The sequence below is a fragment of the Zootoca vivipara genome, chromosome 1, assembly GCF_963506605.1.
Source record: "Zootoca vivipara chromosome 1, rZooViv1.1, whole genome shotgun sequence".
NCBI lineage: Eukaryota > Metazoa > Chordata > Lepidosauria > Squamata > Lacertidae > Zootoca > Zootoca vivipara.
In genome coordinates, this window is record NC_083276.1 from 101,985,386 (window position 1) to 102,000,635 (window position 15,250).

The following is a 15,250-nucleotide window of genomic DNA, read 5'->3' on the forward strand; positions in this document are numbered from 1 at the left end:
CAAAAGGGGGGGAAAGCATGGGAGCTCTGTTCTTCACCTCTTCTTCCAGTCACCCGGCCAGCTTCACACATTACGCAGAAGAAATCCAGACCCAGGTTTGCCCCGGGTTCAGCGTTCAACAGGGACCTTGCGAGCGCCCATTGCTCCCCGCCGCCCTCCCCCTCGTACAGGTGCCGGTCCCCGTTCGTATTCTGCTCTCGAACCCGTGTGAAAGAGGAATGTGTGAAGCCGCCAATTCCTTTATAAATAGAGGGTTTAACTGGAGAAGGCATATGTGTTTTATACATTGGGGGGGGTGAAAGTTTGCTGGTGGAAAGGAAAGCTCCCGACGGCGCTCTTGGCGCTCTCCCCTCAGCAGCGCCTCGCTGCTTTATAGCCTTCGGCAACGGCATGCGCTGAGGCGAAGGAACGGCGAGCGGGTGGGGGCGGGAAGCAGAGCGAAGCGGCCGCAGCAGCAGCAGGGTCTCCTCTATCTCTCAGCACGCTCTGCGGGTTACCCGGCTGGGGCTGCGCGCGCAGCCTCCCCCCTCTCGCTCCCCCCGCTTCTCTTTCTCTTCCCCCCTCCCACCCCTCCTCACTCCGCTCGCGCGCTCGCACTTCTCCTCTCTCCCCACCCCTCCCTCTCCCCGCGCTCTCGCGTTGACTGCCGGGATCGCTGGCCGCTTTGGTTAATGTCCGCCATGTTTGCCATGGCGCAGGGAGCGGATCGAGCGAGCCCGGCGCGGACCTAGGGCTGCGGGCGGCTCTTCGGCGGAGCTGTTCCGGGGCGGCGGGGCTCTCCATGGTGTGTCGGGCCGGGTCCGGGAGCGGCTGGGAGGCGGCGGCGGCGAGGCCGTAGTGAGGGGGTCCCCCCTCACACACACTCCCCCCCCCAGCCCGGCCCCGGGGTGTTATTGTGAGGGGGAGACAATGAGCAAACTCTCCTTCCGAGCCCGGGCGCTAGACGCCGCCAAACCGCTGCCCATCTACCGCGGCAAGGATATGCCCGACCTCAATGACTGCGTCTCCATCAACCGCGCCGTGCCGCAGATGCCGACTGGCATGGAGAAGGAGGAGGAATCGGTAAGGGAGTCGCGCAAGTGGGGGGGCACCATTGTTTATCAGACATCTCCACCCCCCCTCCCCTCACGGGAAATAGGCCATTGGCATTCACCAAGCGCCGCTACGCACGCTCGCCGCCGCAGCGGCGCACGCTCCTTATGGGGTCTTGCGTAAACAGCGCAGCGTAAACTCTCCTCCGGCGCCGTAAGCGGGGCCTTGCTCCGCCATCTTCTTTGCGTCCCCAGGACTCGCGAAGTGTTTTGATTAAGGAGGGGCGGGGAGAGTGAGAGGGGAAGGCTCTTACGCTGGCGGAAGAGAAGGGAAGCGCAAAAAGCGTCCTTGAATGGGAGAGTGTGCGCGCCGGCCGTTTTTGTCGGAGCTTGTCTTCTGCTGCTGTTTGGTTTTCAGTTCTGTGCATTAGGCGGGCTTGGGCTTAAAACGGCAGCCGCTCCTAGAGTTTTCCATATGCTTCTTTGCTTTTGACGGAGTGTCTTTATTCCAGGGCATCAGACCTTCCTTATGGCAGATATTGTTTCGTACACATTCGCAGCTGGCTGCTCTCGTAGCAGCACAGCGAGTGATGGCAGCGCTGTATCTGGCTGGATAAATAGCAAAGATGTACGTTGGGGGAAAGGAAGCAGGGTCCTGCTTCCGTTTGAGTTTAATGAAATAGTGATGTGCTTAGCTCGCAGGGATTGGACTATATCCCAAGACTCGGAAGCTGTTATATTATTTTGACAGCCCGCACTTCTGCATCCAAGTGGGGCTTAACGCTGCCAGTTTGCTTTGGCTAACCTGTGAGCCATGCAGAACAAAAATACGGGATTTTTATGGTTTATGTTAATCTGTGTGATCCAGCACTATTCCGTTATATTTTGATTTGTTTCTGTTGCCAAAACAACACTGACAGCACAATCCCATACATGCATGTACTCAGAAGCAGGTACCACTGAGTTCACTGGGGCTTACTGCTAAATAAATGTGTATAGAATTGTAACTGAGACTTAATGATTCACAACAGAAGTGTCTGCAAGTGACCACTAATGTTGTTGGAAATGATGACACTTGTTTGTGGTGGTTGAATGTATGTAATGGGCTGTAGGTGTGAAATACCAGCTTTCTCTTAGTTCACATCTCTATTAGGCTGTGATAGTTGGAATTTAATTCATTGCTTTTGTAGTATATGTATAATTCTTTGCTGTATGTTATAGATAAGACACCTGCTGTCTGTATTATTTGTGCTTCTTGAGCAAACCTGCTGAATTAGTTTTCTTAAAAGCTGGAGTTGCATATTGTTCTGTGTACAAGCTGCCCCTCTAAAGTGCCTGTACTTGCATGCAGAGCTGATAGTAAATGTATCCTCAGAAATTTCTTCAATGAAACGATTTCTCCGCCTCATTGCCAGCCCACTGTGTGTTGGATTGGTTGTGACTGTCAGAAGAAGGTCGCACACTTTGTGATTGGCTTCCTTGTTTGAGTGTTAAAACAGAGAGGCATCTTTGTAATCATTCATTGGTAACTCATGATTATGACCTCATTGTATTTTTTTCCATTATAATTTATAATATATTGAGTATTGTTAATACTTCAACTGTATTTTAACCCTTTTAGGAAGTGAATTAATGCAAATGTGTATTTTTAAAGCAAACTATAATGTAGTTTATATTTACTAATTTAACTGCTTTTTTCCAGTAGCTGTCTAGTTTAAAAGATTTTTATCGTTTCAGGCAACTACTTTGTAGAAAGTGGAATTAATATTCTTTTAAAAATCTGGATATTAAATTTTGCAAATTTTGTGTATAATTTTAATATAAACATTTTAAATTATGCCAACATATACAACTTTTATTATTGGTTGTTTTGAAAAGCAGTCATAATTTACAGTCAGTTATGAAATATGTCTCTTGAAAACAAAATTCGCTAGTCTCTTTGGGACATTCTCACAGATAGGTTAGGTTGAAGCCTTGCTGTACAGTCATGTGCATGTTTAGCCAGAATTACTGTACGTCCCACCATGTCCAGTGAGTCTTACTTCCTAGTACGGCTCTATGACCCAGAGTGTCTTTTGTGCAGACATCTGGCCCACTTAGACTGCCATATATATATATATATATATATATATATATATATATATATAATCTCCTTTCAGCCACATTTGTGCAGAAGGCAACTAATAAATATGAATAATATTAATGTTCTAAAGCAATCCTATGCACACTTACTTGGATTTAACATTAAAAGCAATGGGCCTTATTTGAGTAGACATAGGATTACACAGTTAGTAAGCTTCAAGCCCAATGCTAGCCATGCTTACTAAGAAATCACATTGATATCAGTGGAATTAACTTTGAAACAAATATTTTATTTTATATATACATTTGTATATTATTCTGATGAACTCCACAAAGAGGTTTACATACATCAGGAATTCCCAAACTGTCCTGCGGACCACTCAGTCACTTGTGAGCTTCATTCATGTGGTCCACAGCTTGTCTGGATTTGTAGCTAAAGACAAGAGATGACATATTCATTGCATTAAATAGTCATGCTATGACATATTCATTGCATTAAATAGTCATTGCATTAAATAGTCATGAGTTTGACCAAACTGCGGGGGGCAGTGCAAGACAGGAGTGCCTGGCGTGCTATGGTCCATGGGGTCACGAAGAGTCGGACACGACTAAACGACTAAACAACAACAACAAATAGTCATGCTAATTTTTAATTGTCTTTTGTTTAGCATTGTAGTTACTATTATAAAATATATAAGAAGGAATAAATATACAAATAAAAATCAAAAAGCATATTGGACAGTGCATCATATAAAATCATTAAATAGTCCACTAAGACCCAGTTTTCAAATGATCCATGAGGAAAAAAGTTTGGAAACCACTGACATAATTAAACCCCCAGTCTATCTTGATACCTACTCTTTCGTAAGGGTTCCTCTATACATGGCTGCCATTTCTGATCTGGTATCCTATGCCGTTCTCAATATTTCCCCATGAAATTGTTGTCAGGAAAACCTGGCACTGGTTGACTGTTTTTCAGTGGGGCCTCTCACATTGAGCTGTGCTCGGCTGCAGATGCAAGTCTGGTGCTGGGTTCTGTCTCCATAGAGGGGAAGTGGCTCAGACAAAAGAAAGGGCTGCTAGGACAAGATGGGAACCAACCATTCTTAGCCTAGACCAGGCATAGGCAAACTCGGCCCTCCAGATGTTTTAGGACTACAACTCCCATCATCCCTGACCACTGGTCCTGTTAGCTATGGATGATGGGAGTTGTATTCCCAAAACATCTGGAGGGCCAAGTTTGCCTATGCCTGGCCCAGACCAATCTTAGTTATTAAAGGTGCACCAGATCCAGTGTACATACTCCCTCCTATGGAGTGGCCACCCAAAAAGCCTGACACTGGACTTCTCTTTCTTTGGATCGCACATATTTTTGGCTCAAGGTTCTGTCTCTTCCTCTTTTTGCAGTAGTTCCAGTTGACAAAAGGGGTTTGAGGACACAGTACCCATCCTTAAGATGGTATCCTTGCATTTCTATAGCCCAGGCACGTCCAACAGGTAGATCGTGATCTACCGATAGATCACTGGACGTCTGTGGTAGATCACTGGTAGATCACTGGTTCCCCCCATAGAAGCTTAACAACTTTGGCTCAACTAAAAGAAGCTCAACATTTTCTCCCTACACCCCCCAAAAATGGGGTTTCCCCTCCCTAAAAGACAGCTCAACAATTCTTTCATCTGAAACCCCAAAAACGGCCTTTGTTCCTAAAAAAAGCTCAACAATTTTGACCTGAAACCACCCCCCACAAAAGGGGGAAGATCACTGCCAGTTTGTAACTCTGTGAGTAGATTGCAGTCACTTGGGAGTTGGCCACCCCTGCTATAGCCCTATTGAACATGCAAGAGGTAAAAGTGGGGAGGGACTGGAGTGCACACGCAAGTCCTGCCGCAGGTCACACATTCAGCATAAACAGGATCTGGAGACTCAGGAATGCTGTTCTAACTTTAATATAATAATACTAATACTAATACTAATACTAATACCGGTACTAATAATAATAATATTTATACCCCCCGCCCACCTGGCTGGGTTTCCCCAGCCACTCTGGGCGGTTTCCAACAGAATATTAAAATACAATAATCTATTAAACATTAAAAGCTTCCCTAAACAGGACTGCCTTCAGATGCCTTCTAAAAGTCTGGTACAGTGGTACCTCTACTTACGAATTTAATGCGTTCTGAACGCACATTTGTAAGTAGAAAAAATCCTATCTAAACCGCATCCAAGATGGCGGACGGAGCTCCATTCGTAAGTAGAAACATTCGTAAGTAGAGTTCTTCGTAAGTAGAGGTACCACTGTAGTTGTTTTTCTCTTTGACATCTGGTGGGAGGGCGTTCCACAGGGTGGGTGCCACTATCGAGAAGGCCCTCTGCCTGGTTCCCTGTAACTTGGCTTCTCGCAGTAAGGGAACCGCCAGAAGGCCCTCAGCACTGGATCTCAGTGTCCGGGCTGAACGATGGGGGTGGAGACGCTCCTTTAAATAAATTGAATTTCACTGCATTCACATACTCTTGGTTGGTCTCTATTTCTGTTTCTATGGCAGATTACAAATGGGTCTCTCTGATGTAATAGGGTGGATATATACATGCGGTGAGGCATTATAAAGTAATCTCAGTTTTATTTCCTTTATGCAGTTGTACATGGAAAACATTTCAGTCATGTTTCAGTCAGTTTTGCTTGTAATTGCCATTGATGATGATGAGTATAGTGCTTCTATAAATGGGCCAGAGGTCTTAAAATAGTGTGGGAGTGGGTTGACAGAGTTTATGACTAGACTGGGTATACTCTTGTTGTTCTTTAAAGTGGGGGATGACTTCTGCAGCAAGGTAACCCAAATTACATGGTTTGAACCAATTCTACAACTGGCTTGGCAAGATCAGGGTACTGATTAATCTTATTAAATGGTGGACCCCTAATAAAGAGGTGCTGTATCTCTCTTCTCCGCCTGCCTGGTGTAAATAACTATTTTATTTTTTAATTAGTAATGCATAGTTTATTTAGGGATCAGTTCTGTTGGTACAAGAATCACAGAAACATGAAGTGGAATAATGTAACTTTGTAGTGTTGCTTGTGATTGTAAGGTATAAGTGGAACATGACAATAGTGCCACTTGAGTAGCTACAATAATTAGATGCAGTTCCACTCAAATAAAATTAGTACATCATCTTCTCTGCTCTAGGTGGTCACTGGTGGAGCGCTGGACTGTGAGGCCCTAGAATTTAGCCCTATGGTCCAGCCTTTAGCTGCACTAGTTTACCACTGTGGTTATAAAGGCAGCATTAATTTTGATGATGATAAATGCATACATGTTTTAACATCTAATTTATGCATAAAGCACAAGAGACTCTTGTGCATTAAAGAGTAGATTAAAAAAGATTTTACTAAGCTTTGTTTTTCTTTTTTTGGGGGAAACTACTAGCACACTTCACGTACACACATGATCATCACCATTCTTAACAGTTCTGCAGCTATCAGAATGAAAAACTTCTTTAAAAATATTAGGAAGTGGCATTCTGTACAGTCATACTTCATGTTATGTGCGCTGCGGGTTACGTCCTTTCGGGTTGCGCTCCGCTCCGAACCCGGAAGGACTGGGGGCCGGTCCACTGTCCCTCAGACATTGTGGGGGACCAGGCTATATTTTGAATTTTTTAAAATAAATGAACGAATTCCTCTGCCCCACAAATAACCCAGAGATGCATTTTAAATAAAACGACACATTCTACTCAGTAAAAACACACTGATTCCCAGATCGTCCGCGGGCTGGATTTAGAAGGCGATTGGGCCAGATCCGGCCCCCGGGCCTTAGTTTGCCTACCCATGGCATAAACCTATATTCTGTTGTCTTTGCTAATGCAAACTGAAGATAGCTATGTAAGTTTCTTAAGCTAATAATAACGGAGTTTACACACTTTTACATCAAGTTTTAGTTCAGTTTGAGCTATACAAAATGCTGTGTTCAGATATTCTGAAAAGGTTTTTGGAGTGTGAACACAGCCCAAAGACACCTGTCATAAATGCACTGCTTTCCAGTAGAGAGCCACATGAATGTTTCCATCCATTTGTTTGCCTCCCTTGTTGGGACAATTGTTGATGGGAAATAGTGCCTCTTAGTGTGGCCATATTCAGATGTTGTTTCCTCCCCAGGGTTTGCATTCCACATGGAGGGTTTTAGAGTGTGTGAAACAGCCCAAGTGACTTCAGCTTTCTATAACTTAGTCTTTTGGTTTAGCCTAATGGGAATGCAACAACAGTGACTGTTGTTCAGTTCAGTGGATTAGGTAAATCAGTTCAGTGGATTAGGTAAAATATTTTCATCTTTAGTTTGAGCAAAGGAAAGAGACAACACTTGACACATATGCACTTAAAGCAAAGGTAAGTGCATCTTGGAGTATCATAACTGTTGATAGTTTCAGCCCAGTCCTGTGCGTGTTTCCCCATAATTAAGTCCCAGTGTGTTTAATGGGATATATTGTCCAATAGATTTGCAGATGATTGCAGCAGTGACCATGGAGCTATCAAGAAGAAAGATGACTTTTGATTTACTAACAATGCAATTCTAGATATGTTTGCTCAGAAGTAATCCCCACTGAGTTCAGTGGAAGGTGAGTGAGCATAGGATTGCATTGTTAATGTTGATGAGGATCTGCTGTGAGGTCTAAGCATTGCCAAACCATTTGGATACTGTGGCCATAGTAGTATGAAATTTAACTTCAGTGCAAATTGAGAATTTTCCAGAAGACCTAATGCAGTCAGTCCTTTTAATCTTAAAGGGGAATTTTTCTTAAAATAAAGGTGGGGGTGGGAAGCACAAACTCGGGCATATGAAGGGTAATTGATGGTAAAGTGAACCATTATTGAGCAAGTTGATTCTGTAAAGAGAAATATATACATATAAGCTGGCTTGCACACATGTGGAAATGCACCTGGATGTACATTATCATCCAAGCTCTGTTTAACTGCCTAGATATGAAGTGTGTTGTGAATGAGGATGCAAAGTTATTACATGTTACTAGTTGCTTATGACTGCAGCCAAACTCTTTGAAGCTAGTATTCTTACTGTTCTCTTACGGTGTGAACCAAATATTGATATTAATACCGTGTTTCCCCTTTTTTAATACGTAGTCATTAAGTAAGACATGGCAGGATTTCTAGGCATGTGCGAAACGTAAGACATACCCCGAAAATAAGACATACCTCGGAGAGGTTTGAGACCATGTGGGAGGGGGTGCATGAATTGAGCGCGTTGCCAGGCGAGCCGCGCTGGGAGCCTCCCCACTCTTCCCAGGACTTTTTTCCACTCGGGCCGAGCGCCCGGACAGGGAAGCCCCCCCGGCGTCGGGAGCGCTGCTGGCCCCTTCCGCGCCTCTGGAGCATTGTGGGCTGCATGGCCCAAGGCTGAGCGGCGACGGGAGGCCCGCTGGGCCTTCCGTGCCGCCAGAGCAACGGACGACGGCGGGAGCGCTGCTTGCCCCTTCCGCGCCTCTGGAGCGTCGTGGGCTGCATGGCCCAAGGCTGAGCGGCAACGGGAGGCGTGCGGGCCCTTCCGTGCCGCCGGGGCAATGGGTGGCGGCGGGAGCGCTGCTTGCCCCTTCCGCGCCTCTGGAGCGTCGTGGGCTGCATGGCCCAAGGCTGAGCGGCAACGGGAGGCGTGCGAGCCCTTCCGTGCCGCCGGGGCAATGGGTGGCGGCGGGAGCGCTGCTTGCCCCTTCCGCGCCTCTGGAGCAACGGACGGCTTTTTTTTCTAGCCGCTTTTAAAAACAAAGCGCTGGACTGGAGGGACCTTTGGTTTGGTCCGCCTGAGCTCTTTCTGTTTAAGCGCGGGAGAACAGTTCTTCGGAGAGGCTCTCCCAGCTCCCGCCTTGGGCTCTGCAGCACCACCTTCCACACAGAGAAAGCGTGAGAAGCGCAGCTGCCGAGGGCCCCGCTGACCCCCGCGGAAGCCATCACGCCCCTCCCTCAAAGCCATGTTGTGCTGGAGCAGCCCAGCAGCTTAGCCGGCAACGTCTCGCCCCGCTCCCAATCCGCCTTGCCACCCACAACTGGGCCATTTCAGATTCCACCCTACTCCCGCCCTGCCTCCTCAGCCGCTGTGCGATCGAGCCCCCGCCAGCCAGCCGCCCAAGCCTGGCTCCTTGAAGGCTTCGCCTTAGCAAAATCCCTGCCTAGGCTGGAGCTGGGGGAGCCTCGCGCCATCGCTTCACACACCCGCTCACGGCACGCCCCAAGCACCAAGCTACCCCGGCGCGGGACCTGCCCGGTTCCCGCGTGCGCAGGTTCAGGCCGCGGCTTCGGCACTGAACGGACGGTGACGGGAGCGCTGCTGGCCCCCTTCTGCCCCGCCGGAATGTTGTGGGCTGCATGGCCTCGGCGTCCGGAACCGGCGGCTGCTGCAGCGCCAAGCAGCGCCCCGAGCCAGCGGCCTGTCATAAGGTACCGACTACACTTTCCTCCCTTCCTGTATTCCGAGAGCCAGTCTCTGCAAATTCCACCCTTCCTGTCTGCCTTATAAGACCAACGAGCAACAGAAGGTACCGTAATAAAATAAAATAAAAACCTAATAAAAAATTAAGACATCCCCTGAAAATAAGACACCTTGTGTTTTTTTGAGGAAAAAAAGTTATAAGACGGTGTCTTAAAAAAGGGGAAACATGGTATGAAATACAGTGGTGCATCGCAAGACGAAATTAATTCGTTCCGCGAGTCATTTTGTATTGCGAAAATTTCATCTTGCGGTTTTCCAATGTAAACAAAGCAAAGCAAAAAAAAAAGCAAAAAAATTCGTCTTGAGAAGCACGGCCATAGAAAAATTCGTCTTGTGAGTCAACAAAAAGATTGTGAAACACTTTCGTCTTGCGAGTTTTTCGTTGCGCGAGGCATTCGTCTTGCGAGCTACCACTGTAAATAAAAAATTTTTTTAATAGTCTGAAACAGGAAATCAGTCACACAGCCAATGGGACTATTAGATACTCCTTTTCCCCTATTTTAAGATGTAGTCATAAAATAAGCATAGCAGGATTTTTAAGCATTCAAGGAATATAAGCCATACCCCGAAATTAAGACATAGTGATAGGCGCAGCAGCAATGCCAGCTGCGGCAGGAAGAGGAGGAAAAAAATAAGACATCCCCTGAAAAAAATAATACATCCCCTGAAAAAAGCCATATTGTGTTATTTTGAGGAAAAACACGGTAGCTATGGGGGGAAAGGAGTATTAAAAGATGACAGGGAGACTCTATAGAAGCTAAATGAATTATTTACACCAATTTTCATTGTAGAAGAGTTGATGGTTTTGAGGAATTGATTTTGAAGACTCAAGTGGAGCGACACAAGATTTTGAGACTAAAACAGTTGGGAACCTTTGGCCCTACATGAGCCACAATTCCTATCATGCTTGCCCGTGTAAACTGATAGTACTGCAAAGGACAGAAATGTTTTGTTCTGTTCTATTAGATGACACAGAATTATTCTTTTTTTCTGTAACAGAAAATATTGCTTCACTAGGTTTTGGATTATTTTTAGATAGTATTAGTAGACGTGAAATTAGAATGATCTGGTAGATAAAGTCCAATAAAAATTTGGACTTAAATATATTTTGAAAAATCACAGAGTTTCTAAGCAATTTTTATCAGTAACTGCTTAAAAAGGGAGTTGAATAAATCAACAGGTGGTTTGCATTAGAATGAAGTTAACAGTGGAGTTCCCCAAGAATCTAAATTTGGAATAATTTTAGTTATTAATCAATGATCTGGAGTCAGGTGAAATAAATATAATTTATTGATTGCACAGAATTATTCAGGATGTGCAGGCTGTGGAGAACTCCCAAACGACCTTTTCAAATTGGTTGACTAGGAACCAACTAGTATATTAGATTCAATGTAACCTTGAGCACATTAAACAAATAAATAAACCAAAATAATGTCTCATATACTGAGGATGTCAAAAGTGGCTGTAATTGTTGAGGAAAGAGATCCTGGGGTCACAGTAGAAAGCTTACTGAAAATGCCGAATCTTTGCCAGTGGTAGTACAATGGACTGATGAGCATCCTTCTGTAGACTGCAATTTCCAGATTTCTCTTATTCCAGATGGGCCTCTTATATTGAATTATTTGCCCACAGTGTCATTTCTGCTTTGGGGCTGGTTGTACTGTTGGTAATAACTAGATCTTTGTTCCTAGAACAACTTTCTGAGCTAGGAAGTGTTTCCAAGTATATAGGCATTTCTGACCTATATCCTCCCTCCCTTTACACCCCCTCCCCTGTGTCCTGCCCTTTCCCTTCTCTACACCTTTGCTTTTTTTATTACATAAAAAGAAAAAGGAACAAAGGTGTTAATAAAGAAGTTTCCAAGCTTTGGCAGTGAAAAGGGGTGTGTGTGTGTGTGTGTGTGTGTGTGTGTGTGTGTGTGTGTGTGTGGAATCGGTACTAATAGGTTATGAGGGAAGGGACAGAAAATAAAACACCAATAGCATTGTGACATTCTGTAAATCTAATGGTGTTGGATCCAGGCTTGCACTCAGTAGAGTTCTGCCTGTGCTGAAAGAAGAGGGTGGAGTAACCATTTTTACTCATTCCCCCACTCCATGTTCCCTAAAAAGCTGCTCTGGAGGATTGGGGCGCACTCTAACAATATGGAAGGTGGTTTTGGTGTGAACAGTGCAGTCTGTTTCTGTTTCTCTTTCTCTACTGGGGTGCCTGCTGGAACTTTGTTCCTCCTCTAGAGAAAATCTAGATGTAGTCCACAGTGTGGTCACACTTTTAATATTTTGTACATTTATCCTTGATGTCTCCCCCACTTCCCCTCCCAGAAAAACAAACAAACTGCTGTATAACTGGAAAAGGCATAACAAGGAGAAGCTAAGATAAACAGGGGTTTGGTGCACCTCACCTGAAAGCTTTTGGTGTTTTTTATTTATAGTAAAATGACAGCCAATAAAAGGCATGACAAATATTTATAAGATTATTAACAGCCTGAAGAGAGTGCGTAGATTAATTGTATTTATTTCTCTCAATACAAGTTATTGTGATCTTCTAGTGATATTGGCAGTTGGTTCAAAAGAGAAAACAGCAGGTACTTCACACAAGACACACTAAACTTTGAGAATAAAATGTAGTATCTTAGGTTTTAATTGTATTGGACAAAAATCACAAAAATAGTTCTATCCGTGGTTAATAGTCATAAAAGCAGAAATGGAGCTTCAGTATTCAGGAACAGTATACTGTACATCTGAAAATCAACAATAAGGAGTAGTCTGCTTGTGAATATTTTGAGTAGAAACTGAATGCTGAATGAGATGGGCCATACTTTCAACCACCATGGCAGTTTTTGTTGGGGTCATTTTTGGTAGACTGTATATGGTAAAGAGCGTTTTAAGGCAGAAAAGATAAACCCTTGACTCTGAGAGAACATTTTGCATAATGCAGTGGAAGGGTGTAGAGATAGACAGGTTGTATGCAATGTAGCATTAAACAGCCTATGCAGCATTAAGAATCTTACGCCTTATCAGTGGGACTTTGCTCCCCTCTCTCCCTCCTGTACACCTCCTAAATTTGTAATTGCTTGCAAAGTGGGAGGGAGACCAAGAGTCCTCCATATGGGTAACATACTGTTTGTTCTTCTATGGAGTGTTTCTTTTTGTTGCTGGTGAGTGGGCAAATGGCAAATTAAAGGCTATATTCTATCCACTTTTTTCACACAGTATATCTGGTATAGAGGAAGATCTAGTTTGGAAAATATTGTTGGAAACTTTTCTCTCTCTTTAAATAAGTATGGAATAAGCAAATTGTAATTTTTGCAACAGGAGACAGTCAGTTTATGCCCAGTATATTATTTCTGAGTGAGGAAGTTGTATTGTTAAATAATTCAATCTGCCTTTCCCCTACTTTGCTGTTTCTAACCCCCCCCCTCCCCCAGAACACCAGTTGTATTGCTAAAGGTTTGCTTTGTTTTTAGTGTCACAATTCCAGGACTAGACTCTTGCTTGTATTGATCTGGCTAGCTCCTCTCATTTCTTAAGTTTTGACAGACCAAATGACAATGGTCATGATCCAAAGAACTAGTTTAGGTCAGGGTAGATTAATTAAATCACGATTTAAATCACTAGTCAGTAAGACTTGATTTAATTCACTAGTCAGTAAGACTTGATTTAAATCATATTTTTTTTTCAGAAAGACTCATTCTTGCTGGTATAATCTTAATATTTACAACCAGATGAAGGTTTCATTTTTGGAATAATAAATTTTCAGAGTAGTTTTTACAGTTATACATAGCTGCCAAATCTCCCGCTGAAAAATGCGGGATCAGCCGTGGCGTGGCACCGGAAGTCGCTTCTACGCATGTCCGGACATAGTTTTCTATCTTAATTTAGGAAGGTTTGCTTTGACAGTTTAAGAGTCCCCATCCTAGTGAATTCCATAAGAAATTTTCTTTCATTATTTGAATACTACCTGCTACCTGGAAACTCAACATACATTGAAGGATGGTTGGGTGAAACATGGAGTTACCAAGCTGATAGTTCTTTTGTAACACATTTAAATTATGGGGGGATACCAACTACTCCTGTGGATTTAATTTGAGGAATGTTTGTGAGAAAAAACATTTTTATTGCAACCAACTTCACAATGGTGCTTGTAACAAGGCACTATTTTTTACCTTACTCAATCACCTACAAGAAGTTGCCATGTACATTGTTTGATTTTTTTTTGTTATTATTTTTACTATTATTTTGTCTTGGAAATTGAAAAAGCAGGTTGCAGTTTGCCACAGGGGAGGGATTCAGGGGTGGAGAGTGTCAAATGGAATGCAGCAGTTACAGCCTCTGTCATGTAGGAAGACACCATTCCCATGGAGAGAATGGTGCCTCCTGCCCCAGAGTTTCTGTATCCTATTCTACCGCCTCTGCCACTGCTTGCTTTCTGGAGTGAACCTCTAACTCCTATTGAAAAGGACCAGAAGCTCCTTGCTGCGCACAACTAGCAACTGTGTCCTTTACCCTATTTATTAAAACAAAATAAAAAAATTCCGTGTGCATGCACACGAAAGCTCATACCAATGACAAACTTAGTTGGTCTCTAAGGTACGGCTGGAAGGATTTTTTTTTTATTTTGTTTCGACTACGTCAGACCAACACGGCTTCCTACCTGTAACTAGACCTATTTATTAAAATATTTTATCCTACACATTCAGGCAGGATTAATAATATGAAATTAAAGTAGTTGTATGTACTGTACATTCTAATTCCCTGGCTATTCTTAACATTGACAAAGCTTTCCTATTAGGTTGTTCGTACCTGAGAGATGAGGACCCCCACTGCTTTGTGTGCAGACACAGTTTCCACTACTTAGCTAGGGCCTAAGAACCAATTCTGTACCTTCTACTTGAATTGTCTTTCTGGCCCTGGTTTGGTTGCAAACCCATCACTGTGGCTTGGAGGGCTCCATATAAAATTATTAGGTCTTGGATGTTTTGCTGCTGCTGTACTGAGAGTTAGAAGTGGCTTGCTTCCTTCAGCCTGTGCCTTCAGAATTTTCTGGGTAAGGTAACTGCTCACTGTTTGACCTGATTAGCGGGTGCTTAAGGTGGGGTTTGGCTACATGTTCTGTATGGTTTGCTAATAAGAAGTGCTGAAGAAGGAGGGAGTTGGTGGAAGAGCACTTTAATGCCCCCTGCAAATAGGGCTGGGCGACATCTAGTTTTTCAACATCATGATATATCACCAGGTAAATATCATGATATCTTGATATATCACAATATATATCTGTGGTGGCGGAGGGCCTTGCTGGGCCTCCCCAAAGGGCAGAGGGTCCTGGCATACCTCCCTGCAGTGACAGAGGGTGCGCCGCGCTTCCCTGCAGTAGCAGAGGGCCTTTCCATGCCTCGTTGCAGTGGCAGAGGGCCCCACCATACCACCCCACAGCGGTGGAGGGTGCGCTGTGCTTCTCCATAGCAGTAGAGGGCCTTGACAAGGCTCCCTGTGGCGGTGGAGGGCCTTAAAATGTAAGGAAGAGGAAGATTTAATAAAAATATTAAGGAAACTTCCATATATTATATTTAATATATTTTCAACTAATTTATGAGTAGTTTAAGTGATTTACTAGTCAAGTTGCATCTGCTAAGTGAAATCTGTGCATGCATAAGC

The 15,250-nt window shown here is 44.2% G+C and overlaps 1 protein-coding gene across 1 annotated transcript in view; it reads left to right on the forward strand.

Moving 5' to 3' along the window:
• The first annotated feature begins 637 nt into the window (after positions 1-637).
• Positions 638-15,250, forward strand: part of EPC2 (enhancer of polycomb homolog 2) — a 49,404-nt gene continuing 34,791 nt past the window's right edge. Inside the window, exon 1 of the mRNA XM_035131277.2 lies at positions 638-1,062. Within this exon, the coding sequence (XP_034987168.1) occupies positions 910-1,062 (153 nt within the window). The 5' untranslated portion in view covers positions 638-909. The remainder of the gene's footprint in view (positions 1,063-15,250) is intronic.